Consider the following 27,653-nt stretch of genomic DNA (forward strand, 5'->3'; position numbering starts at 1 on the left):
CAGTAAGCAACAAATGGTCTACTCCGATGGGTTTTTCATTGTTGCCAGGGATTTCAACCATGCCAAGCTGGTAACTGTAGCACCTAAGTTTTACCAGCTTGTCAACTTGCACAAGGGGAGACAACATGCTGGACTTATTTTACATCAGCATCCATGAATCACACAAGTCTATCCCCCACTCCCCTGGGACACTCAGACCACCTCCATGTCCTGCTTCTCCCAGCATACAGGCCACTGCTTAAATGATCCAGTCCAGTACAAAGAACCTTCAGTGTCTGGCCAGAAGGAGCCACTTCAGCCCTACAGGACTGCTTTGAGAGCATAGACTGGAACATGTTCAGGAAAGCTGCCACCTATGACCAGCACATCTGCCTGGGAGAATATACAGACTCTATGACTGGGTACATAAAGAAGTACACCAGGGATGTCACTGTTGAAAAGACCATAACCACACGTGCCAACCAGTAGCTGTCCCTGATGGCTGAGGTCCATCCACTGCTCAGCGCAAGTGATGCTACTTTCAAGCAAAGGCTCAGCTTTCCAAGGCCATCAGGAAAGCAAAATGCCAGTATGCACAGAAGATTAACAACCACTTCTGTAATACTAAGGACCCCAGATGTATGTGGCAAGGCATTCAGGCCCTAACAGATTATAAAATCATACCACATGCCAACAGTGACAACCATCTCCCTGACATGCTATATGATTTCTGAGCATGGATTGAAGCTCTGAACAACATGCAGGCATGCAAGTCAATGCCCACCCCTGAGGAGCAGGTGCTTTGCCTGGCCCCAGCTGATATGAGTAGGACACTATCCAGAGTCAACCCACGCAAAGCTGCAGGCCCAGAAAACATACCAGGGAGAGCACTCAGGGACTGTGCTGACCAGCTGGCAGGTATCCTCACAGACATCTTGAGCATCTCCTTCAGCCAGGCTGTGGTCCCTATGAGCTTCAAAAAGACCACCATCATCCCAGTCCCGAAGAAGTCAATGGTGACATGTCTTATTGATTACTACCCAGTAGCACTGACTCCAATCATGATGAAGTGCTTCAAGCATTTGGTAAAGAGACATATTCATTCCACTCTACCCACTTCACTGGACCCCCTGTAATTTGCATACCATCCCAACCATCCATCGATGATGCTATTTGCTACACCCTGCACTCTGTTTTATCACATCTGGACACAAAGGACACATATGTTAGAATGCTGTTCATCGACTTCAGCTCAGCATGGAAGACAACCATCCCCCAGTGAGGAAACTGTCTAAGATTCAAGATTGCTTTATTGTCATTGTGTAAGATATGCAATGAAATTCAGTACACTGCCTTACGAAACGGTCCTCAATATATACATACATAAGAGATTTACATAAAAGATACAAGATTTACAAACAGGCAGCACAGTGGTGTAGCGGTTAGCACTGTCACCTCACAGCAAGAAGGTCCTGGGTTCGAGCCCAGCAGCCAACAAGGACCTTTCTGTGTGGAATTTGCATGTTCTCCCTGTGTCTGTGTGGGTTTCCTCTGAGTGCTCCGGTTTCCCCTACAGTCCAAAGACATGCAGGTTAGGCTAATTGGTGGCTCTAAATTGACCATATGGTAGGTGTGAATGTGAGTGTGAATGGATGGTTGTCTCTATGTGTCAGTCCTGCGATAATCTGGCAACTTGTGCAGGGTGTACCCTGCCTCTTGCTCATAGTCAGCTGGGATAGGCTCCAGTTTGCCTGCGACCCTGAACAGGATAAGTGGCTACAGATAATGGATGGGTGGATTTACAAACAAGAAGATATACAGACATAAGGGTTTGCAAATTTACAAGATATGGACAGAATTTACAAACGAGAAAGATATACAATGTACAGACATTCACATGTCATAGACTGAGCACTTGGTAATAGGTATTGCACTTGGTCATACATATTGTGATAATATATATTGCACAACAGAGGATAATGCACTTGATAATAGATAAACAACCATAAGAATAAATATTGCACAAGATGTAGGTAGATTGATATGTTATCGATCATGGTGTGCGTGTGACTTCAGAGTAGAGTTCAGTGTTGTGATAGATTTGACAGAGAAACTGTTTTTGAGTCTTGTGGTGCATGCTTTGATTGTTATGTAACGCTTGCCTGAGGGCAGACATTCAAACAGATGATGGGTGGGGTGGGATGAGTCCTTTAGGATGCAATGTGTTTTTTACAGGCAGCAGGACATGTATATGTCCTCAAGCGTAGGCAACTGCTTGTTGATGATTTTTTTCTGCAGTCTTTGACTCTTTTAAGTGCCTTCTTATCTGCTGCAGAGCTATTACCATACCATATCAAGATGCCATTTATGAGGACACTCTCAGTGGTAGAAGGACATCAGCAGGTGTTGGGACAGGTTGATTTTCCTGAGAGTTCTCAGGAAATATAGTCTTTCTTGTGCTTTCTTAATGAGGCAGTGTGTGTTGTATGTCCATGTCAGGTCCTTTGATATGTGTGAACCCAGGAACCTGAAACTGGAAACTCTCTCTACCTCTTCTCTGTTTATGCTCAGTGGCAGATGAATATCCTGATGTCTTCTGAAATCAACTATCAGCTCCTTGGTCTTTTTGGTATTCAGAGCCAAGTTGTTCTCAACACACCAGTCTGTCAGCCTCTGAACAGAAATCAGTCCCACACCAGTGATCAGTCCCACCACTGTTGTGTCATCTACAAACTTTAAGATGGTGTTTGTGCTGTGCGATCATATGCAGTCATGCATGTACAGAGAGTATAGAAAAGGGCTCAAAACACAGCCCTGTAGGGCTCCTGTGCTGAGTGAGAGAGTGGAGGAGCGGTGAGGGCCCATCCTGACTGATTGTGGTTGGTTACTTAAAAAGCCAAGTGTCCACAGGCAGATGTTGTGATTGAGGCCTAGGTCGGACATCTTGTGGAACAGTCTGCTGAGGATGATTGTGTTAAATGCAGAGTTGTAATCCACAAACAACAACCGTGCATATTCTCCTTGTTGTTCCAGATGGTGCAGTACAGTGTGGACAGCAATGGAGATAGTGTCATCCATTGATCTGTTCATTCTGTATGTGAACTGATGAGGGTCCAGAGTAGGTGGGAGAGCATCCTTGATGTATTTGAGTACCAGTCTCTTCATCCACTTCATGAATATAGGTGTCAGAGCTACTGGCCTGTAGTCATTGAGGCAGGTTATTATGGACTGCTTGAGAACTGGCATGATGGTGGATGTCTTCAGACAGGTGGGGTGGGGACAGTGCACTGTGATAGGGAAAGGTTGACAATATTTGTAAATACCTCAGTTAATTCCATAACACAATCTCTGAGGACCCGTCCTGGGACACCATCTGGGTCTCTACTGAGCCTCAACACTCTACTCTGCAACTGGATTCTTGACTTCCTGACAGAGAGACCGCAGTTGGTGTGCATCAGCAGCAGATCATCAGGCACCATCACACTGAGCACAGGTGACCTCCAAGGCTGCATGCTCAGCCCAATGCTGTTCACACTGCTCACCCACAACTAAGTCAGAATTTAATCTCACTCTCAAGTTCACTGATTACATGAGTGGGCCTCATCAGCAATGACAATGAAACACCATATAGAGAGGAGTGGAACAACTGGTGATCTGGTGTCACAACAACAATCGATCTCTTAATGTACACAAAACAAGAGATTGTTGTTGATTTCTGATGAGGGTTGGCTGACAACCCTCCCCTACTCATCAGTGGCTCTGTAGTAGAGAGAGTCAGAAGCACCAAGTTTCTTGGCATGCACATTTCTGATGACGTTACCTGGTCCATCAAGACCAAGTCTGCTTTGAAGAAGGCACAACAACATCTTCACTTCCTGTGGAGGCTGAAGAGAGCCAGCCTCCCACCACCCATCCTCACAACCTTCTATAGAGGAACTGTGGAGAGCATCCTACATCACTGTTTGTTTCTGGAATTGCAAAACACTGGAATGCAAGACCCTACAACACATAATGAGGCCAGCTAAGAGGATTATAGGGCCCTCCATCAAGAACATCTTCCAGGCACACTGTGTATGCAGAGCCTCTGCCATTGTGAAGGATTCCTCTCATGCCTTCCACAGTCTGTTTGACCTTCTGCCGTCAGGCAGGAGGTTCTGCAGCATCAAGACCCACACTGCAAAGTTCAGCAACAGCTTCTTCCTGCAAGGTGTCAGAGCCCTGCCTCCTGCATCCCACACCATACACAAAATAGACAATGGACAATTCAAGCATCTGTGCTCCATCACTCAAAAAAGGGACAATGCAAATTCTATACATAAACTGCACAACGGACATTTAGCACACAATTGCTTATAGTCATTTTAACTATGCACTAGCACTTTATTCTTACATCTCTACCTCTTCACACTCATCACACCTCCCTTAGCTCTTGTATTATTTCATGTTTACTGTTTAGTCGTGGCAGCATGGTAGTGTAGTGGTTAGCACTGTCACCTCACAACAAGAATGTTCTGGGTTTGAGCCCAGTGGCCGACAGGGGCCTTTCTGTGGGGAGTTTGCATGTTCTCCCTGTGTCTATGTGGGTTTCCCCCAAAGACATGCAGGTTTAGCTAATTGGTGGCTCTAAACTGACCGTAGGTGTGAATGGTTGTTTGTCTCTATTTGTCAGCCCTGGTGACTTGTCCAGGGTGTACCCTGCCTCTTGCCCATAGTCAGCTGGGATAGGCTCCAGCTTACCTGTGACCTTGCACAGGATAAGTGGTTATGGATGGATGCTTAGTCGTGATACTTGTTTGCACTGTTGGAGCACTTTGGTCCATTGAGAACGACATTTCATTCTTCTGTATACTGTGTATGTGGAAGAATGACAAATTTAAAAATGACAGTAAAGTGTGTGTGTGTGTGTGTGTGTGTGTGTGTGTGTGTGTATTCCTTTTATATTCACTAAAAGACTCATGTCTCAAAGTAATGATGGACTGTTGTTTTTCTTTGGTTAGTTGAGTAGTTTTTGACATAATATGGATTACTACAATTGTGGAATAGAGCTATTTACTGTAATGTTATTATTTACTCTTTGATGATTTCAAATGCATTAAGAAGAAATATATATTTCAGCAATGTATAAAACACTCAAAATACAGAAAAACCTATGAACGAGTAGGTGTGTTCAAACTCTTGACTGGTAGTGTGTGTGTGTGTGTGTGTGTGTGTGTTTTCAAAACAATTCATCGATCCATCACGAGTGTGGATATTGGAAAATATGCTACTCAATGTACCAGATGTAGTTTGTATGAGAAAAAAATTATATATATATATAAAACCCCGATTCCAAAAAAGTTGGGACAAAGTACAAATTGTACATAAAAACGGAATGCAATGATGTGGAAGTTTCAAAATTCCATATTTTATTCAGAATAGAACATAGATGACATATCAAATGTTTAAACTGAGAAAATGTATCATTTAAAGAGAAAAATTAGGTGATTTTAAATTTCATGACAGCAACACATCTCAAAAAAGTTGGGACAAGGCCATGTTTACCACTGTGAGACATCCCCTTTTCTCTTTACAACAGTCTGTAAACGTCTGGAGACTGAGGAGACACGTTGCTCAAGTTTAGGGATAGGAATGTTAACCCATTCTTGTCTAATGTAGGATTCTAGTTGCTCAACTGTCTTAGGTCTTTTTTGTCGTATCTTCTGTTTTATGATGCGCCAAATGTTTTCTATGGGTGAAAGATCTGGACTGCAGACTGGCCAGTTCAGTACCCGGACCCTTCTTCTACGCAGCCATGATGCTGTAATTGATGCAGTATGTGGTTTGGCATTGTCATGTTGGAAAATGCAAAGTCTTCCCTGAAAGAGATGTCATCTGGATGGGAGCATATGTTGCTCTAGAACCTGGATATACCTTTCAGCATTGATGGTGTCTTTCCAGATGTGTAAGCTGCCCATGCCGCACGCACCAATGCAACCCCATACCATCAGAGATGCAGGCTTCTGAACTGAGCGCTGATAACAACATGGGTCGTCCTTCTCCTCTTTAGTCTGAATGACACGGCGTCCCTGATTTCCATAAAGAACTTCAAATTTTGATTCGTCTGACCACAGAACAGTTTTCCACTTTGCCACAGTCCATTTTAAATGAGCCTTGGCCCAGAGAAGACGTCTGCACTTCTGGATCATGTTTAGATACGGCTTCTTCTTTGAACTATACAGTTTTAGCTGGCAACGGCGGATGGCACGGTGAATTGTGTTCACAGATAATGTTCTCTGGAAATAATCCTGAGCCCATTTTGTGATTTCCAATACAGAAGCATGCCTGTATGTGATGCAGTGCCGTCTAAGGGCCCGAAAAATCACGGGCACCCAGTATGGTTTTCCGGCCTTGACCCTTACGCACAGAGATTCTTCCAGATTCTCTGAATCTTTTGATGATGATATGCACTGTAGATGATGATATGTTCAAACTCTTTGCAATTTTACACTGTTGAACTCCTTTCTGATATTGCTCCACTATTTGTCGGTGCAGAATTAGGGGGATTGGTGATCCTCTTCCCATCTTTACTTCTGAGAGCCGCTGCCACTCCAAGATGCTCTTTTTATACCCAGTCATGTTAATGACCTATTGCCAATTGACCTAATGAGTTGCAATTTGGTCCTCCAGCTGTTCCTTTTTTGTACCTTTAACTTTTCCAGCCTCTTATTGCCCCTGTTCCAACTTTTTTGAGATGTGTTGCTGTCATGAAATTTCAAATGAGCCAATATTTGGCATGAAATTTCAAAATGTCTCACTTTCGACATTTGACATGTTGTCTATGTTCTATTGTGAATACAATATCAGTTTTTGAGATTTGTAAATTATTGCATTCCGTTTTTATTTACAATTTGTACTTTGTCCCAACTTTTTTGGAATCGGGGTTGTGTATATATATATATCAAATTTACCAGCTGGGCCTCTGGGCCAAGGTCAGTATTTTCAAGGCCAAGGTCACGGTATTTCACGATACAGACCGACCTTCAGCTGGTAAATGTATTTATTTTTTTCTTTCCAAATTCTAACAGAAAATGAGAGCACCCGAAAGGGAAACCATATTTCAAACAAACCTGCTACAAGCTCATCAAAAACACTCCCTGGCTGCTTATGGACGGTTTCCCTTCGCGAAAACCTCGACCAACTGCCCTTTACGGGCCACAAGGACTTCTCTTGACTTGTTGAACTCAGGGTCCATGAAGATATTTAGTTTCAAGCTGGACTGATTCAGATAGCGCTGGATACTTCTCTGGAAAGACGTGAGCGAGGACGGCTCATACACATCGCCATTTTTCTTTGTTGCGGACATAAAAAAGTTGCACAGCAACATGTTTAGTTCTTCGCCAGGTATGTCTTCCACCTTTCGACCTTCATTTAGGTTTTGACAGAACTTCCCAAAGACATTGAGGTTATAGGTCATCTTTTTTGTTGTATTTTCTACCCTTTGCTCCTCAATAAACTGCTGGATTTGCTCGGTGTTAGCAACAGTTACAGGTTTTCAGCTTTCTCCTGAAATGTTTAATTTTGTCTTCATCAGGGTAGTAAAACAAGCTTTCGCTGTGAACACTGTTGTTATCGCTATCCATGCTGTAAAATTAATGCTATTATACTGAGAAATGCAAAAATAAATGTTGACAAAAAATTCCTACTATGTTTGTTATTGTGAACGAGTGAGTCGCCAAAGGTCCATAACCAGGGTCCATATCGTAGAATTCTGGACCGCTCCCGAGCTAATCAGAGCACATGATTTAATGGAAGCCGGACCACAAAAAAAAAATAAAAGGGGCATGTTTCCCAGTAAAACACTCATATCTGTATAATAAATGTAGATAATAATAAAAATAAGAATAAGCAGCCCCACGATATATTGTGGTTTTTTCTAGAGTTTCAAAGTTCTAAGTGTGTATCTAAAGCATACTAAGATTAATTCTACAAGGTTCACATAGAAGAAACTTTTTACTATGAGTGTTCTTCTGCTGTGCAACAGATGTTGAGCAGAAGAAAACCTGAGCTCTCTAACAACCTAAAGATACCAGTAATGTAAAAGGTTATCAAAAAAAAATTGAACATTACATGACCAGGAGGATGTAGCTGACACCAGAATATTCTGAGAACTGCTTTTCCAGTCTCTAAGACATATCACCACAATTGTCTGTTGGAATTCTATCACAAAATAGCTTTGAAAGCCAAAGCTACGTTAATCATAGGGTGTGATGGAGAGCCAAGAGGAAAAGCCCAGACTTTTTCCTGCCTATCTTTAACTGCACAAGGCAATGGCTTCCCAAATTTTACACACAAACGCACACATTCACATAAACACACACATATCTAGTGAAGGTCTACCATCACAGTTTCCATCAGCATACTATTAAGGCTTCCTGACACTGGATGTTTCTAAGGGACGGGAGGAAAAGTGAAATGATGGGAAAACCAAGCATTATTTCTTTATAACACTGAAAGCAGAGACAGGGAGAAAATAGAAGTTTGGGCCATAATATGCTACAGAACTTCTGAAGTATAAGGTATTGTCTTGCCTTTGCTGCATGTTATTTGGTTGCAAAATCTCTTTGCTGCCATAAAACTAACTATCCACTTACAAAGAAGAGCGTCCACAAATCCACATGCACTCAGGATAAACAAAACATTTTTCAGATAAATACTCCAGACAGACAGCCACCCAGCCTTGGAAAAAGCAATGCACTTGTCTCTATAGGACCATAAAATTCAGACAAAAGCAAGAAGATTTGATGAAAAAAGTTAATAAATAGGTCAATCAAATATTTGACCGTTTCAATCAATCAAGCATCTATGAACATAGTCTCATACATTTTGACTGATACTAAAACTGTGACTCCAAAATACAGTATTTTCACTTTTTGTTCTGTATGACAAAGTAATTGAAGCTTTTGGTCATCATAATACATTCAGTTCAGTTACTATTTAACTGTATACACTATTATCACAGTCATCTTGAGAACCTTAAAGGGTGTAAAAGAGTTATCTTTTACACCCTTTGGATAGCAAAGGTATGCGATCCAGTATAGATAGCAGAGAAACCAGATATCTGTATGAACCTCAGAAAAAGAACCATCTGCAGCTAGTAAATGATTTCAGCAGCGAATCATCAGATGATTCTAATGATGAAATCAGTGGTGCTTTGCAAGTGCAAAGTCAGGAAGACAAGAAAAAAGGGTTCGGCAGCTATCTGGTGCTGACTTAGAAAGTGTGTCAAGCGGAAAACTGGCATTGAATGTGTGTGTTGTAAAGACCACAAATTTTTATGCAATACAATACAGGCACAGTCATTGAATTGTTTCACAGATAAACCCAGTTTGGAAACATATGTCACACACAAACCTGCATTGGAAATGGCCTGTATACAAACCATGATAGCCTGTATGTAGCATGATAGCATGGTAGCCTGATGTGAGAGGTCTAGCACCAGATGGAGAACTCACATGTCAGTAAGCAGCCTATTATCAGGAGAAACTCAGTGTGTGTGCATGTTTATGTATGTGTATGTCCATACTAGCTATAAACCCTGTTTTGTTTGTTTGTTTGTTTGTTTGTTTGTTGCATGTGTGAATCCAGGTATAGACATGCAATATGCAACAATAGTTTATATGGTCTAAATATGGGCTAGTGACAACTCAAAACCGAGTGTGAGTTTATAGTGGAGTGGAGTGAAGTGCAGAGCACTGTACAATGAAATTTGTATTTTTATTTACATAAGATAAACGGATTTTTATTCAGCACTTATTTTTAATTTGCTTTTTAAAAAATAACGTGCAGCAGGATGTCAAGTGGCCATGACGGTAGTAGTCTAACTTCAGAGCTCCATGACCCTGGCTCCAAAACGCTGACTTTCTGACGTTTAATCTAGTCAAAGTTAAGTGATATTAAGGTGTTGAGGATATGGAAAGGGGGAGATGGAATAACACAGCACATGTTAAAAAAACTCATTAAGACTCCAGCTAAAGAAAAGTCTGCAGACAAGGCAAGCAACGGCAGACATTTCAAGTCTGATAAACTAATGCTGCAGGAAAGTGATGCTATGGCTACTCTACAGATGATACTCCAGGGATTATGGGACTTTCGGCAGGAAAATTAAGACACTCTCCAGGAAGTTAAAGAAGATATTAAGGCTACAAACAGAAGAGTTGATGAGGCAGAAAATCATACTGTAGAAGCAGAAGAAAGGTTGCAGGTGCTGGAAGAAGCTGTGTTGGAGGTGCTAAAACTACAGGAGGAACTTGAGGCCAGGTTCATGGATCAAGCAGGGTGGTCAAGATGGGAAAACATAAGACTCTATGGTATAACAGAAAGAGCCGACGATAATTACCCAACAATGTCAATATTTGTGGAAAATTTGCTAAGAGAGAAGCTAGACATTCCTGCATTCACTGAGCTCCAGATTGAGAGAGCACACCAGTCCCTGGGACCGAAGCCGCCACCCAAGCCTCCCCCCCCCAGATCTATAGTGGTCAAATTCTCAAGCTTCACAATCCAAGAGGAAATTTTAAAGTTGGCCTGACAGAAAAAAGGATTTGCACACCACAAGAGAAAAGTGATACTAGACCACGACTATGCTCCTGAAGTCCTCAGGAAGCATCGGGAATACTTGTACACAGAGGCAAAGAGAGTACTGAGAGAGAGTAAATTTTGCTTCCAAACTCTGTTCCCAGCCAAGCTGAGGGTATTTTACAAGGAGGAGATGTGTGTGTACAACTCGGCAGCCAAGGCCACCAAATACATGGTGAGGTGAGGGCTCCCGGTGACTATCTACAAGCCGCCAACAACCTGGTCAGACAATATTAAAACTTTGATGTGGCACACACCCCAGGCCTCAAAAGGAGGAGAGGATCCTGCAGAACCCACTCGTCTGGGGTACAGGAAGAAGCTGGAGGCTTTCAAGAAACAGTAATGTTAATATGCAGACATGCCTGGCTTAAAAGCTGGGGTTTCACTGCTTTCAAGTAGGGAGGCATCTTAGCACCCTCTACCACTGAGCCACTACTGTTAAAGACCCTGAGGGGACTAAACTCTGAACTTATTGAGATGTGGTGAAACAGATAGCAAGGCAAGAATATACTGATGCTCCCCTAGAGACATGATAATGATAATTGCCAGGGCTTAAAGGAGCAAGTACATGCATGGTCCAAAACAGAGCAATGGGGAGGGCTCTCCACAACCTGAATGGTGTGGAGAATATCCCTCTAAGCCATTGTATTGTCTCTGCTCCTTCAAGGTCACAAAGAAAACCTTATAAAACTATTTATAGTATTAGTATGTGTTATTTGTAACATCCAAAGAGTTCACTGTTCATTGTTTTGTTCTGTTTGTGTTCTATTTAAGCTTGAGTAGTGACGGGGGAACGTTTTGGATAAGAGTAATACAGTTGGTCAAACTTATATGGAAATGCAGACAATCTCGGTCAGAGTAGTTACTTACAACGTAAAAGGTGTCCTCAACCCTGTAAAAAGGAGTAAAATTCTACATAAACTGAGAAAAGATAAGGCAGAAATAGCATTTAACAGAGCAAGAGCATGCCAAACTTAGAAAGCTGGGTTTCAATCAAGTTTTTTCATCATCATATGTCGCAGGGTGAAGGAGGGGTGTAGCAACATTAATATCCACAGGGGTTGTTTTTGAGAGACTCTAAGAACTTAAAGATAAAGAGGGAAGATATATTATGGTCATTGGAAGGTTATGAGGAATGCAGATCACTCTGCTAAATGTATGCTCCTCCAGGGGCTAAGTGGGCATTTTATAAGCATTTTTTTTTAATTTAATGATAACCAAAGCATTCATCCTTCTCTAGGATTGACTATTTTTATGTACAACAAGGACATTAGTAGAATAAGACACTGTAATTGGAATAATGGACCTGTCTGACCCTGTCTACTTGGACCTTGATATTAAGAATAAGACAAATACTTTTTTATGGAGATTGAACTCAAATATTATTAAAGGACCAACGAAACAAGAATTGTAGAGAGAAATTTGGACATATTTAGAAGACAACGACAACAGGGAAGTTTCCCCCATTATACTGTACAATGATCCCATTGTACAGTATAATGGGGGAAACTTCCCTGTTGCCTATAAACAGTGCTGAGAGGGAAAATTATAGCAAAGTTGGCACTTATAAAAAAAAATCTTAGATATGGAAAAAACAGAATTAGAACTGACTAATCTAGAAAGGAAAAATAAAAAAAATTATTGAATTAGACACTACTGAAAAAAATTAGAGATCTGAAACCAAATAAATGAAACACACTCACTAGAAATTTTTTTAAAAATTGATATTTCTGAAACAAAGATACTATGGTAACAAATCAACCAATCTCCTGGCTTACAAACTATAGAAACATCAAATCAGAGAGACTAATATACAAAACTAAAGATCCCATAACTAAACAAGTAAAACATAAAATTCAGGAAATCCAAAGTGTCTTTGAAAATTATTATAAAAAACCTTACTCTAAGAAGACTCAGAAAGGAGACAAGCGCATCAGACTCTCTCCTCAACACACTCAATCTCCCCCGAAATTTCAGACAGACAAAACACAACGTTGCTGGCTAATGTCACAACTGATGAACTGGAAAAGGCATAACGTGACTGAAAACAAATAAATCTCCAGGGTCTGATGGATTTACTGCCAAGTGGTACAAAACTTTCAAAGAGTCATTGACACCACCATTATTAAAAGCATTTAACTGGATACTTGAACATGGTGAAATTCCCCCATCATGGCGAGAGGCAGTTATCACAATACCACCAAAGGAAGGGAAAGACAGGTTAGACTGCTCTAACTATAGGCCAATTATCTTGTTAAATCAGGACTATAAACTCTTTGCCTCAATCCTAGCAAAGAGACTAGAAAATAGTTTCCTGGACATTATCAATTTAGACCAGATAGGTTTTATTAGACAGAGGCAAACCCGGGACAATATAGGATGTACCCTACATGTAATTAATCACATCAAACAAAACAGTATGGAAGCTGTCTTATTAGGATTAGATGCCAGAAAGGCTTTTGATTCTGTGGACTAGTCTTTCTTGTACAGAGTATTACTTAGGTTTAATTTTAATGAAAAATTCACTGACAGTAAAAGCTTTGTGTAACAAACCATCAGCAAAGATAAAGATTAACAGAGTATTATCAAGTCAAGTCAACTTTATTGTCAAATATGCTATACATGCTCGACATACAGCACAGATGAAATATCAGTCCTCTCTGACCCACAGTGCAAACTGGCAGTGCAATAAATAAAAATAGAATAATTGAAAAAACAAACAATATAAACACTCTAGATAGGAACTAAACAGACTAAACACTCAAACAATATAAACAGAATAAATAAACAGTATAAACACTAGATAAGAACAAGACAGACTAAACAAACAAACAATATAAACAGTATAAACACTAGATATTAACTAAACACTCATGTACACACACACACACACACACACACACACACACACACACACACACACACACATAAATTGGTACAAATAACCAAACAGTCAAGGGCACTTGAGGTATAGCAGGTAAACATGAAACATGAAATAAGCAGAATAAACAAACTAGCAGCTGTTAAGGTGAGGTAGTGCTGCGGAATAGTGCAAATGGGCGAGGTAAAGTGAGATGTGTGGTCCCTGAGTTCAGTGTGTTAATGAACGATGAGATGTATGTGTATGTGTGTGTGTTGGGGGGGGGGGGGGGGACTGTGAGGATGACATGTCAGATGCTGAAGGGGGGTGTGCAAGCAGAATCTGTGGCAGGGGGCAGAGGGGGGAGGAGGGGCAGAACAGGGAGGGAGTTGAGCCTCCTGACCGCCTGGTGAAAGAAACTGTTCTTGAGCCTGCTGGTTTTGGCCCGGAGACTCCGCAGTCTCCTCCCCGATGGCAGCAGGCTGAAGAGGCTGTGAGATGGGTGGGTGGGGTCACCTGCAATCCTGACGGCTTTGTGGGTGAGGCGGGAGTTATAGATATCCATAAGGGAAGGGAGAGAGACACCAATGATCTTCTCAGCTGCTCTCACGATGCGCTGCAGAGTCTTGCAGCAGGACACGGTGCAGGCACCGTACCACACGGTGATGCAGCTGGTCAGGATGTTCTCGATGGTGCCTCTGTAGAATGTGTGCATGATGGGGGCCGGGACTCTTGCTCTCCTCAGTTTGTGGAGGAAGTACAGATGCTGTTGGGCTTTTTTGGCCAGTGATGCGGTGTTGTTCCAGGACAGGTCTTCAGAGATGTGCACACCCAGAAACTTGTTGCTGCTCACCCTCTCCACTGCAGCACTGTCGATAGATAGTGGAGCATGCTGGGTGTGCTCTCTCCTGAAGTCCACAACAATCTCCTTCGTCTTCTCCACTTTCAGACGGAGATTGTTGTCCTTGCACCACATTATCAGACTCTTTCAAACTGGAGCAAGGCTACTGTCAAGATTGTCCCATGTCCCCATTTCTATTTGCAGTTTTCATAGAGCCACTAAGTCAGTGGATAAGACAAAATGACAAAATACATGGAATTTTGATGGCTCAAGGGGAACAAAAAATTGCATTATTTGCAGACGACATTTTAATATACCTAGGGTGCCCTAATACTTCTTTCCCAGTCTTAATTACAACCTTAATGGATTATGAACTATTGTCTGGCTATGAACTAAATACTCACAAATGTCAAGTACTAACATTTAATTACTCTCCCAGCCAGTCTATCAGAAACACGTTCAAAATAAAAGGGGATTCTGAAACGATGAGATATCTGGGAGTGAATATCACCAACAATCTGGACAAAATTATATCAATAAACCATGTTCCCTTAGTTTTGAAGATTAAATCCAACCTATCAAGATGGAATCTATTACCCTTCCAAAGTTTAGCCCAGAGAGTGGAAGCAATAACAATTAACATATTACCAAGACTCTTGTATTTGTTTCAAACCATCCCAGCTGAACCCCCAAATGGTCAATTCCTAGAACTACTAGATAAAATGATCTCAAGATTTGTTTGGCAGGGGGAAAAACCTCGGATAAGGTTTAAGACTCTCCAGCTATCTAAGGAGAAAGGCGATCTTTCCCTTCCAAATATTAGAAATTACTACAGAGCTGCACAGATTAAAGTCCTTGTTGATATATGTAATCCATCCTATATAGCTCAGTGGAAAGAGATAGAATGTAAGATATCAAGTGATATTCCGTTACAAGCCATAATAGGTGACAGCGCTTTGATCAAACACGTAAAAGAGGTAAATCCTTGGGCTATGACGTCAGTTAAATATGGTTTCAGGTGGAAAAAGAACACACTGAACCAAGGAACCTTACCATTTGATGAGGTAGATGTCTTATGATTCATATTTCATACCTGTCAGTAACAGTGCTGAAAACCTGAGTTCAGAGCAACCTCTAAACATGGCTGTTCCAGACTACACTTCCCAAGTGCCACAGCACCCCTTGTCACCAGAATTCTAACCTCAACACCTGTTTCTAATTTACCAGTAATTACCTTCCCTATATAAGCTCAGCTCTCACACTCTGACTTTGAGAAGTATTGTTCTGTGTCCCCATGCCTGACTTTACTGAGCCATTTGACTATCTGCCTGACTTCCCATTATCGAACTCTGTTTACATTTATTTTTTTACTTCGTTCTCTTGCCTGATCTCTGATATTCTGTTCGCTGATCGACTGACCCTTGCCTGTCCCTGACTACATCTCCAGTTTCCCAATTTGGCTTTGTTTACAGTTTGTGATACACCCGCTCTCCCCTGCATTTGCATTGGTAAGTGCCTGCACCCTGACATGATACTTCGCCCTCAATGGATGCAGCAGAGAAAGCCAAGTAAACTGTGATTAACACCCAGGGACATCTGTTAGGAGAACACCAGCAGATGACCAGCGATCTCAACATCAGGATGTTGCAACTCACTGCTGTCATGTCACAGGCCATCCTCACATGCCCCTCATCTTCTGGTGGTACTTCTTAGATGATTCCATCCATCCATTATCTGTAGCCACTTATCCTGTCCTACAGGGTCGCAGGCAAGCTGGCGCCTATCCCAGCTGACTATGGGCCAGAGGCAGGGTACACCCTGGACAAGTCGCCAGGTCATCGCAGGCCTGACACACAGACAACCATTCACACTCACATTCACACCTATGGTCAATTTAGAGCCACCAATTAGCCTAACCTGTATGCCTTTGGACTGTGGGGGGAAACCGGAGCACCTGGAGGAAACCCACGCGGACACGGGGAGAGCACGCAAACTCCACACAGAAAGGCCCTCGTCGGCTGCTGGGCTTGAACCCAGGACCTTCTTGCTGTGAGGTGACAGTGCTAACCACTACACCACCATGCCGCCCCCTCAGATGATTCCACATCCTGAAAAGTATTCAGGTAAAGTGTCTAACTGCAAGGGATTCCTGCTCCAATGCTCCCTATATTTCTCCGCTCTCACAGGACCCACAGAACAACAGAGGATTGCTCAATTCATCAATCTCCTTTCAGGCAAGGCTTTACAGTGGGCTAGCACTGCATGGAAGATTGGGAGTGAACATTACCACCTCCTATGACCAGTTCATAGAGCTTTTTAAGCAAGTGTTTGATCATCAGCCTGAAGGAGTTGAAGTTGGCAAGAGCATCAGACAGAGAGATAGAAGAGTCATTGAAGATGCATTGGACTTTTGCACACTGGCCGCTGGCAGTGGTTGGAACAAGCCAGCGCTAAAAGCCACATTTCATCAAGGTCTACACCCTGAAGTGCTTCTGTTTCTGTTTCTTCACGTGCAGCAGTAAAAGACCTCGGAGTGATTATTGACCCCAGTCTTTCATTCGAAACTCACATTGATAACATCACCCGGATAGCTTTCTTTCATCTCAGAAATATTGCAAAGATAAGAAATTTAATGTCATTGCATGATGCAGAAAAACTAGTCCATGCTTTCGTTACCTCCAGGTTGGATTATTGTAATGCCTTACTGTCTGGATGTTCCAATAAGTGCATAAACAAGCTCCAGTTAGTTCAAAATGCCGCAGCAAGAGTCCTTACTAGAACTAGAAAATATGACCACATCACGCCTGTCTTATCCACACTGCATTGGCTCCCAATCAAATTTCGTATTGATTATAAAATACTACTATTGACCTTTAAAGCACTAAATGGTCTCGCACCACAGTACCTGAGTGAACTTCTGCTCCTCTATGACCCGCCACGCCTACTTAGATCAAAAGGTGCAGGCTATCTGCTGGTACCTCGTATAGTGAAGGCTACATCAGGGGGCAGAGCCTTTTCTTACAAAGCCCCACTGTTATGGAACAGCCTTCCAAGTAATGTTCGGGAATCAGACACAGTCTCAGCATTTAAGTCTAGGCTGAAAACATATCTGTTTAGTCAAGCCTTTTGTTAATGGTGTTTATGAGGTAAAGGAGTAGATCTGGAGGGTCCTCAGACATAGAGTGTTTTGGTAAACTGGGATGTATGGATGCTGTCAGTCCCCACTCGCTTGCTCACTCGAGTTTGTTGACGGTGCAGTGGCTGGCTGCTTTATGTCCCGGGGCTCCCTCATGCCTGTGTTACCTTCTGGCTCTCTCCTTTTAGTTATGCTGTCATAGTTAGTTGCCGGAGTCCCTGCTTGTACTCGGTGCAATATGTATACTGTTCCTACTTATTCAGGTGACATTGGGCATACCTAACCACCTGTGTTTTCTTTCTCTTCCCCCCCCCCCCCCCACCCCAAATCTGTCCCTCTGAGTTACATGGAGTCAACAGGAAATCTTTTGGTGGAGACGGTGGGGACCTCGACTGGCTATCGTAGCCTGCAGGGAATCGGCCGTCAGACGTTCTGTCGCATGTCCCAGACCCGGTGAAATGTAACTGAATTGTCTTGGCCAGGCCTAAGGGTCCCATCTGCATCTCATCATTGCTGAGGAGTGTGCTCCCATCACCCAATCAAGCATTCAGCCAGAGCAGGTCATGATATATTTTTTACCATATTAACATGCCATTGTGCGTCATGCCTGATGTAAAGACTCTCGTCTCTGCGAGCCTACCACACAGATTTAATACTTGTCATTTTTAGGGCATACCTAACAACGTGTTTTCTTTCTCTCCCCCCCCATCTGTCCCTCTGAGTTACATGTTGATCCTGGGATTGAGATGCTGGCCTCTTCTGCCCCTCGGACCTGCTTGATCTATCCTGGTGCCCTGTGTCTGGTCGGAGTTTTATCGCCCCACTCCTGTGAAGGACGGCCCCATGAGGACAGTTGAGGGTTATACCTGTTAAAACTGTTAATATTATAGTCAGGCTGTCTGTTGTTGCCCAAATGAGGATGGGTTCCCTTTTGAGTCTGGTTCCTCTCGAGGTTTCTTCCTCATGTCGTCTGAGGGAGTTTTTCCTTGCCACCGTCGCCACAGGCTTGCTCATTGGGGATAGATTAGGGATAAAATTAGCTCATGTTTTAAGTCGTTCAAATTCTGTAAAGCTGCTTTGCGACAATGTTTATTGTTAAAAGCGCTGTACAAATAAACTTGATTTTTTTTTTTGAAGTGCTCAGTGAAATGGCCTGCTGTGATGAACATCTTTCCCTTGACTCCCTGATCGATCTGGCTATTTATCTGGATCACCTCATCAAGAACAGGCCCTCATTACAGCCAGCTCCAGCATCCTCTCCTACTTTGGCCTCCCCAACTCCCATGGAGGTTTCTTGCGCTCACTTACAACAGTCTGAGAGAGACAGGAGATGCCATGAGAGCCTCTGTTTCTACTGTGGTGAGTCCAGTCATCAGATTGCTAAGTGCCCTGTTTGCCCATGGGAGAATCAGACCCGCCAAATAACCAGTCTTCCTAGCCCAGTGAGTTCCAAAGCTATTCACAAGTCTCATTTATTTAAGGTACCTGTTATGTTACAACTGCCAGACTCGACCCATGTTCTCTCTGCATTCATAGACTCGGGGGCAGAAGGAAATTTCATCAGTAGCTCAATCGTCCAGAAATGCCACTTGTCCACTGACAAACTCGAAAGACCACTCAAATTAAAAGCCATTGACAGGGCCCCATCGGTGATGGGCTTGTTACTGCATGCATGTCACCCCTTGAAATTCAGGTGGGGGCAATCCACTCTGAGCTCATTTCCCTGTTTGTCACCCATACTGCCCATCATGACCTTATTTTGGGATTCCCGTGGCTTCAGCTTCATGATCCTTTAATATCTTGGCAACAAAAGGAAATCCTCCAATGGTCCCCATCTTGTTTCCAGAACTGCCTGAAACTCCCTGGCTCATGCTCTCTTCCACCTCTGTGGAGAGCCCTCTGCCTGATTCATTAGATAATGTTCCTTCATGCTACCTAGATCTCAAAGGAGTGTTCAGCAATGGTAAAGCCAGTGGCCTGCCTCCTCATCATTCCTATGACTGTGCCATAGACCTCTTCCCAGGTGCAACTCCTCCTCACAACTATATCTACCCCCGTCCATAACTGAACAACCTGCTATGGAGGAGTATGTTCAAGAGGCATTGAAACAAGGGTATATTAGACCAAAAACATCTCCAGCTTCAGCTGGCTTCTTCTTTGTTGAGAAGAAAGGGGGAGGTTTTCACCCATGTATCGATTATCAAGGCCTCAATCAGATCACTGTCAAATACCCCTATCTGCTTCCATTGGTGCCTTCAGCTCTGGAACAGTTAAGAACAGCCAAAATCTTCTCCAAACTACATCTCCGTAGCATATATAACCTGGTCAGGATTCAAGAGGGTGATGAATGGAAGATGGCATTTAGCACCACCATGGTTCACTGATAACATTTGGTCATGCCTTATGGCCTTTCTTGCATGCCAGGTGTCTTCCAGTGCCTCATTAATGACGTGCTCAGGGACATGCTGGGGAGGTTCATAATTGCTTACATCAATGATATCTTGATCCGGTCCCCAGATGAGGATGCCCGTGATGAACATGTTAGGTCAGTGCTCAACCACTTGCTCAAGAATCATCTGTATGTCAAAGCCAAAAAATGTGAGTTCCACATCAACCAGACCTTGTTGCTTGGATATATCATCAGCTCAGAGGGTGTGAGCATGGATCAGGGCAAAGTCTCGGTGGTCATGTCATGGCCCACTCCCATGTTAGTGAAGGAGCTACAACGTTTCTTGGGGTTCGCAAACTTTAATCAATGCTTAATTTGTGGATTCAGCATGATCGCCAATCCTCTGATGACCCTGCTGAAAAATGGACCACACCACCTCCAGTGGAACCCAACAGCCAAAGATGCATTCAACCAGCTCAAGTCCACCTTCACTACAGCCCCTATCTTGCAACACTCAGACCCTACAAAGCTGTTTGTCATAGAGGTAGATGCCTCAGAGACTGAGTAGGAGGGGTTCTCTCTCAGCATCATGGGGAAAAGCCCAAGCTACATCCTGTCACCACCTACTCCAAGAAGCTCACCCCAACCAAATGAAATTATGACATTGGAAACCGAGAGCTCCTGGCCATTAAACTGGCGCTAGAGGAATGGAGGCACTGTTGGAAGGCACTGCACACTCGTTTGCCATCCTCACTGACCACAAGAACTTGGAGTACCTAAAGACAGCTAAATGTTTGAATCCCTGCCAAGCCAGATGGGCCCTATTCTTCACCCAATTCCAGTTCATGATATCCTACCACCCTGGCTCCAGAAATACTAAGGCTGACACCCTCTCCAGAATCCATAATGCGTCAACTCACACATCTAAACCCACTCCCATTCTTCCACCAGCCTGTTTTGTATAAGCTATCACTTGGAACATCAACAAAAAAATCAGGCAATCTCAACCAGCTAACCCACCTGAGAACTGTTCTCCCAGACTCATGCATGTGCCACCAAGACACAGAGGCAAACTCATCACATGGGCTCACTCCTCTTCAGCCACAGGACATCTCAGCAGCCATCACACTTACCAGCTTCTGAGGAGCAAGTATTGGTGGGAAAGCATGGTCTCCAATATCAACCACTTTGTCTCCTGTGCCCAAGCCAAGGTACCTCGAGTGCCACCTGCCAGTAAACTGTCCTCTCCTGGTGCCCCAATGACCTTGGTCACACATCACCATTGACTTTCTCACTGACCTACCTCAATCCCAAAGCAATACAGTCATTCTGGTGATCACAGACCAGTTCTCCAAGGCATTCAAGCTCATCCCAGCCTACTCACAGCATTTGAAACCACAGAACTGTTGTTCAATCACATTTTCTGCTATTATGGTATTTCTGAAGACATTGTTGGTGCCCAGGGTTCCCAGTTCATCTCCAGACTGTGGTCCAAATTCATGGGTAGGCTAGGCGTATCAGTAAGTCTCACTTCAGGATATCACCTTCAATCCAATGCCCAGGTGGAGCACATGAACCAAGAGATGGGTTGCTTCCTCCAAATATTCTGCATGAGGAACCAGAAAGACTGAGCACAATTCCTCCCCTGGGCCCAATATGCACAGAACTTGCTGAAACTCTCTACTACTCCATTAACCCCTTTCCAGTGCGTTCTAGGCTCTCAACCACCACTTTTCCCTTGAGACGATGCACCCACTCAGATCCTGGCAGTAGACTCTTGGTTCTAGAGTCAAATCAAGTTTATCAAATCAAGTTTATTTGTACAGCGCTTTTAACAATAAACATTGTCGCAAAGCAGCTTTACAGAATTTGAACGACTTAAAACATGAGCTAATTTTATCCCTAATCTATCCCCAATGAGCAAGCCTGTGGCGACGGTGGCAAGGAAAAACTCCCTCAGACGACATGAGGAAGAAACCTCGAGAGGAACCAGACTCAAAAGGGAACCCATCCTCATTTGGGCAACAACAGACAGCCTGACTATAATATTAACAGTTTTAACAGGTATAACCCTCAACTGTCCTCATGGGGCCGTCCTTCACAGGAGTGGGGCGATAAAACTCCGACCAGACACAGGGCACCAGGATGGATCAAGCAGGTCCGAGGGGCAGAAGAGGCCAGCATCTCAATCCCAGGATCAACATGTAACTCAGAGGGACAGATGGGGGGGGGGGGGGGGGGGGGGGGAGAGAGAGAGAGAGAGAGAGAGAAAGAAAACACGTTGTTAGGTATGCCCTAAAAATGACAAGTATTAAATCTGTGTGGTAGGCTCGCAGAGACGAGAGTCTTTACATCAGGCATGACGCACAATGGCATGTTAATATGGTAAAAAATATATCATGACCTGCTCTGGCTGGATGCTTGATTGGGTGATGGGAGCACACTCCTCAGCAATGATGAGATGCAGATGGGACCCTTAGGCCTGGCCAAGACAATTCAGTTACATTTCACCGGGTCTGGGACATGCGACAGAATGTCTGACGGCCGATTCCCTGCAGGCTACGATAGCCAGTCGAGGTCCCCACCGTCTCCACCAAAAGATTTCCTGTTGACTCCATGTAACTCAGAGGGACAGATTTGGGGGGGGGGGGGGAGAGAAAGAAAACACAGGTGGTTAGGTATGCCCAATGTCACCTGAATAAGTAGGAACAGTATACATATTGCACCGAGTACAAGCAGGGACTCCGGCAACTAACTATGACAGCATAACTAAAAGGAGAGAGCCAGAAGGTAACACAGGCATGAGGGAGCCCCGGGACATAAAGCAGCCAGCCACTGCACCGTCAACAAACTCGAGTGAGCAAGCGAGTGGGGACTGACAGCATCCATACATCCCAGTTTACCAAAACACTCTATGTCTGAGGACCCTCCAGATCTACTCCTTTACCTCATAAACACCATTAACAAAAGGCTTGACTAAACAGATATGTTTTCAGCCTAGACTTAAATGCTGAGACTGTGTCTGATTCCCGAACATTACTTGGAAGGCTGTTCCATAACAGTGGGGCTTTGTAAGAAAAGGCTCTGCCCCCTGATGTAGCCTTCACTATACGAGGTACCAGCAGATAGCCTGCACCTTTTGATCTAAGTAGGCGTGGTGGGTCATAGAGGAGCAGAAGTTCACTCAGGTACTGTGGTGCGAGACCATTTAGTGCTTTAAAGGTCAATAGTAGTATTTTATAATCAATACGAAATTTGATTGGGAGCCAATGCAGTGTGGATAAGACAGGCGTGATGTGGTCATATTTTCTAGTTCTAGTAAGGACTCTTGCTGCGGCATTTTGAACTAACTGGAGCTTGTTTATGCACTTATTGGAACATCCAGACAGTAAGGCATTACAATAATCCAACCTGGAGGTAACGAAAGCATGGACTAGTTTTTCTGCATCATGCAATGACATTAAATTTCTTATCTTTGCAATATTTCTGAGATGAAAGAAAGCTATCCGGGTGATGTTATCAATGTGAGTTTCGAATGAAAGACTGGGGTCAATAATCACTCCGAGGTCTTTTACTGCTGCACGTGAAGAAACAGAAAGGCCATCCAGAGTTACTGTGTAATCAGAAAACTTACTTCTAGCTGTATGTGGTCCTAGCACAAGTACTTCAGTCTTGTCAGAGTTAAGCAGAAGGAAATTTATAAGCATCCAGTGTCTAATGTCCTTAACACATTCCTCAATTTTATTAAGCTGGTGTCTCTCATCAGGTTTTGCAGAGACATACAACTGTGTGTCATCAGCATAACAGTGGAAACTAATACAATGTTTATGAATAATATCGCCCAGAGGTAACATATATAGAGAAAAAAGCAGTGGACCCAAGACAGAACCTTGTGGAACACCAAACTTTACCTCGGTACGTCTAGAAATATCACCATTTATATCGACATACTGATAACGATCAGTTAGATAAGACCTGAGCCAGGAGAGGGCCATTCCCTTAACTCCCACAACATTTTCTAGTCTATCCAGAAGAATGGAATGATCAATGGTATCAAATGCTGCACTAAGGTCAAGCAACACAAGTAGCGAGACACAGCCCTGATCAGACGCCAACAGTAGGTCGTTTACTACTTTAACCAGTGCTGTCTCTGTGCTATGATGAGGTCTAAATCCTGACTGATACATTTCATGGATGTTATTCCTATGTAAATATGAGCATAACTGCTGTGCCACAGCTTTTTCAAGGATCTTGGAGATAAAGGGGAGGTTTGATATTGGCCGATAATTGGACAGCTGACAGGGATCAAGGTCAGGTTTTTTAATCAGGGGTTTGATAACTGCTAGTTTAAAGGATTTGGGTACATAGCCAATCATAAGAGAAGAATTTATTATTTTTAGAAGCGGTTCAATTACTCCAGGCATTATCTGTTTGAATAGATGTGTCGGTAAGGGATCTAGTACGCAAGTTGAGGCTTTTGATGTAGAGATTAATGAAAGTAATTCAGTTTCTTTTAGGGGAGTAAAACAGTCTAACTGATGATCTGATACAGTTATATTGTTAACTACAAGGTCACTTTCATTGTCTAACCTTAAATTAGTAGTTTGAATTTTTTGTCGGATATTCTCAATTTTGTCATTAAAAAAATTCATGAAGTCGTTGCTACTACATACTGCAGGTGTGCATGTGTTGATAGTGGACTTATTCCTGGTTAATTTTGCTACAGTATTAAATAGGAATCTAGGATTATTTTTGTTATCTTCTATTAGGGAGGAGAGATATGTTGATCTCGCAGCACTAAGAGCTTTTCTATACTTCAGGAAGCTCTCCTTCCACACCAATTTGAACACTACCAATTTTGTTTGACGCCATTTACGTTCCAATTTTCGAGTGGTCTGTTTTAATGTGCGAGTGTCATCATTATACCAGGGTGCTAATTTTTTGTCTCTGACCATTTTCCTTTTTAGAGGAGCTACATTATCTAAAGTATGGCGGAATGTTGACTCTAAGCATTCAGTTGCCTGATCGAGTTCTGCAGGGGCTGACAGTGACCCAATCAAAGTTGACAGCTCTGGGAGATCATTTATAAAGCTCTGTGCAGTAGTTGACGTGAAAGTACGTTTAATACAGTAGCGTGGTGAGGTGCATATATTATTACTCAGACATATTTTGAATGAGATGAGACAATGATCTGAGATAACTTCAGACTGTGGAAGTATGACTATATTGTCTATGTTTAATCTGAATGTTAGTATTAGATCAAGGGTGTGACCACCATTATGGGTCGGTCCTATGACATTCTGCTTAATCCCGACTGAATCTAAGATGGACACAAACGCTGTTTTTAAAGGGTCTTCTGGGTTATCAAAGTGAATATTAAAATCTCCGACAACTAAAGCTTTGTCTAAGGAAATAACCAAATCTGAGATAAAATCTGCAAATTCAGAAAGAAACTCAGAATATGGCCCCGGGGGCCTGTAAATAATAAGCAATGGAATTAACTGGGTAGACTTATTTTTCGAGGCTACATACATTATATGAGTATGAAGAACTTCAAATGTATTAAATTTATAACCAGGTTTGTGTGTTACACCTAGATAATCGTTATAAATAACCGCGACGCCTCCTCCTCTGCCAATTAGACGAGGCTGGTGTATATAACTGTATCCAGGAGGACTCGCTTCATTTAATGCTATATATTCATTTGGCTTAATCCATGTTTCAGTTAAACACAGTACATTAAACTCCTGATCAGTAATGAGTTCATTAACCATTAGCGCTTTAGATGTAAGAGATCTAATATTTAATAGCCCCACCTTTAGATCAAAGGTGCTGGCAGCAGCTGTACAGTCAGTCTGATCTAATTTTATATTGATTAGGTTACTGGAACAAACTCTCTGAAAACTTCTACCTTTTTGTTGAGCTCGGGGAACAGACACAGTCTCGATGTAGTGGGCCCTGAGTGACGACTCTGTGCAGCTAGCAGACAGTCGGTTTAGCCTGTTCGTCTGCTCCCTGGCCTTGGCTCTGGATTGTCAGAAATTAACTAGGCCTGTTCTGAGACTATGACCTATGCTGCAGGAAATGAGAGCAGCACCTTCCCGAGTGGGATGGATACCGTCCCGCCCTAACAGGCCAGCAGTGCCCTCAAAATTAGCCCAATTATCTATAAAGCCCACACTGTTTTCAGAGCACCACCTGGACAGCCAGCAGTTCAGCGACCATAACCTGCTGTAAGCTACATCGCCACGCCGCATTGGGATGGGGCCAGAGCATACTACAGCATCGGACATCGCCTTCGCTAATTTAAACACCTCTACAAAGTTACTCTTAGTAACTTCAGACTGACGAAGGCGTATATCATTAGCTCCTGCATGGATAACTATCTTTGAGAACCTGTGCTTGCCTAGGACCCTAAGATTACCTGCTATGTCCGGCGCCCTGGCTCCCGGTATACACCTGACTAAAGCTGCTGGTGCCCCTAAAGGCTGAGCTAATTTCACGTGCCGTATGATAGAGTCCCCTATAACCAGAACTCTTTCAGGTTTCTCAGTGGGTGCATCACTAAGGAGAGCAAACCTGTTCGACACGTGACGCGGAGAGGAGTGGTGCTCCCGTGGGCGAGCCTCAGCGGTAGCTTTGGCTCTACGCTTATGCCGCCGAGCCGTCACCCATTCGCCCCGCTGTAAGGGCTCTAATGCCGGAGTTGGGGGATTGCTAACTCCACCTAGGGCGTCCAGACTTTCCCTAACAGAAACTACACTGTTCTCACGCTCACTAACCTGCTCTAAAGCCTGGACACGCGTTTCTAGCACTGAAATCTTCTCCGTCAGAGAGCTAACTAATCTGCACTTATCACAAGTAAAGCTAATAGAGCTATCGCTAGTGACGGAGGAAGAATGACTAAACATCCTGCACTCAGCACACTGAACAGGCTGAAGGGGTGCCATGATGAAAAGATTCACGTACCTTAAATGAAGATCTGTTGATATTAAAGCAGATCAGATGGCCTCCGCTTGTGGACTTTACACAGGAGGAGAAAAAAAGAAAGCTTCCGGTCTCGGCGTTCTTCCGAAAAAAGAAAGAGAAAAAACCGGAAAAAAAAAACCGGAAAAAGGAAAGCGAAAGTGAAAAGTACAAAAATGAAAGCGACAGTATAATAAAAATGAAGACGATACTGGAAATTTATTTATAGAAAAAAAGTTAAAAAAGGATTAGTAATTAACGCCGGCACTCGCGGGAAAAAGGACTCGGCGCGAACAACTCAGGAAACAGGAAGTAATAGGAATCAATAGTTATGGGAGGAGGTCCATCAGGGACTGGAGCATGTCAATTCAAAGCACAAATATGCCAACAAGCACAAAGGGGAGACCCCAGAATATGCCCCAGGGGACCGAGTGTAGGTATCCACTAAAGACTTGAGGGAACCCAACACCTGCAAGAAGCTTAAAGCCCGATACACCGGCCCATACAAGGTAGTGCACGAGGTCAATGAGGTCTCCTACAAGCTCAAGCTCCCACCTCACTGTAAGATGGCGCCCACATTTCACATATCATGCTTAAAACCTGCCATCCATGGTCCCCTAGCCACAGACACACCCACCTAAGAACCTCTCTCCCCAGATCTAGAAGGCAACCCCATTTACCAAGTCAATAAGATCCTCAACTCCCAACACAGACAAGGATAACTCAAATACCTGGTCAACTGGGAGGGGTACAGCCCAGAAAAGCACAGGTGGGTTAGCTCCAGGGACATGTTAGACCCCATCCTCACTCAAGAGTTCCACAGGGAGCACCCAGACAATTCTTTCCCAAGGAAGAGAGGTTGCCCAAG

The 27,653-nt window shown here is 43.3% G+C and overlaps 1 protein-coding gene across 3 annotated transcripts in view; it reads right to left on the bottom strand.

Moving 5' to 3' along the window:
• Positions 1–26,884, bottom strand: part of LOC132870878 (uncharacterized) — a 57,426-nt gene extending 30,542 nt beyond the window's left edge. For 2 of the 3 annotated variants that reach the window (XR_009651214.1, XR_009651215.1), the window contains exon 1: positions 26,789–26,884. Coding sequence is in view for 1 of the 3 variants with exons in the window: in XM_060904808.1 (XP_060760791.1) it covers positions 13,764–14,429 (666 nt within the window). In the remaining 2 variants the exon portion in view is untranslated. Of the gene's footprint in view, positions 1–13,360; positions 14,513–26,788 lie in introns of those variants that run through there. The other variant, XM_060904808.1, reaches the window with a different exon arrangement.
• Between the last annotated feature and the right edge of the window lie 769 nt (positions 26,885–27,653).

This window comes from Neoarius graeffei, chromosome 22 (genome assembly GCF_027579695.1).
Source record: "Neoarius graeffei isolate fNeoGra1 chromosome 22, fNeoGra1.pri, whole genome shotgun sequence".
NCBI lineage: Eukaryota > Metazoa > Chordata > Actinopteri > Siluriformes > Ariidae > Neoarius > Neoarius graeffei.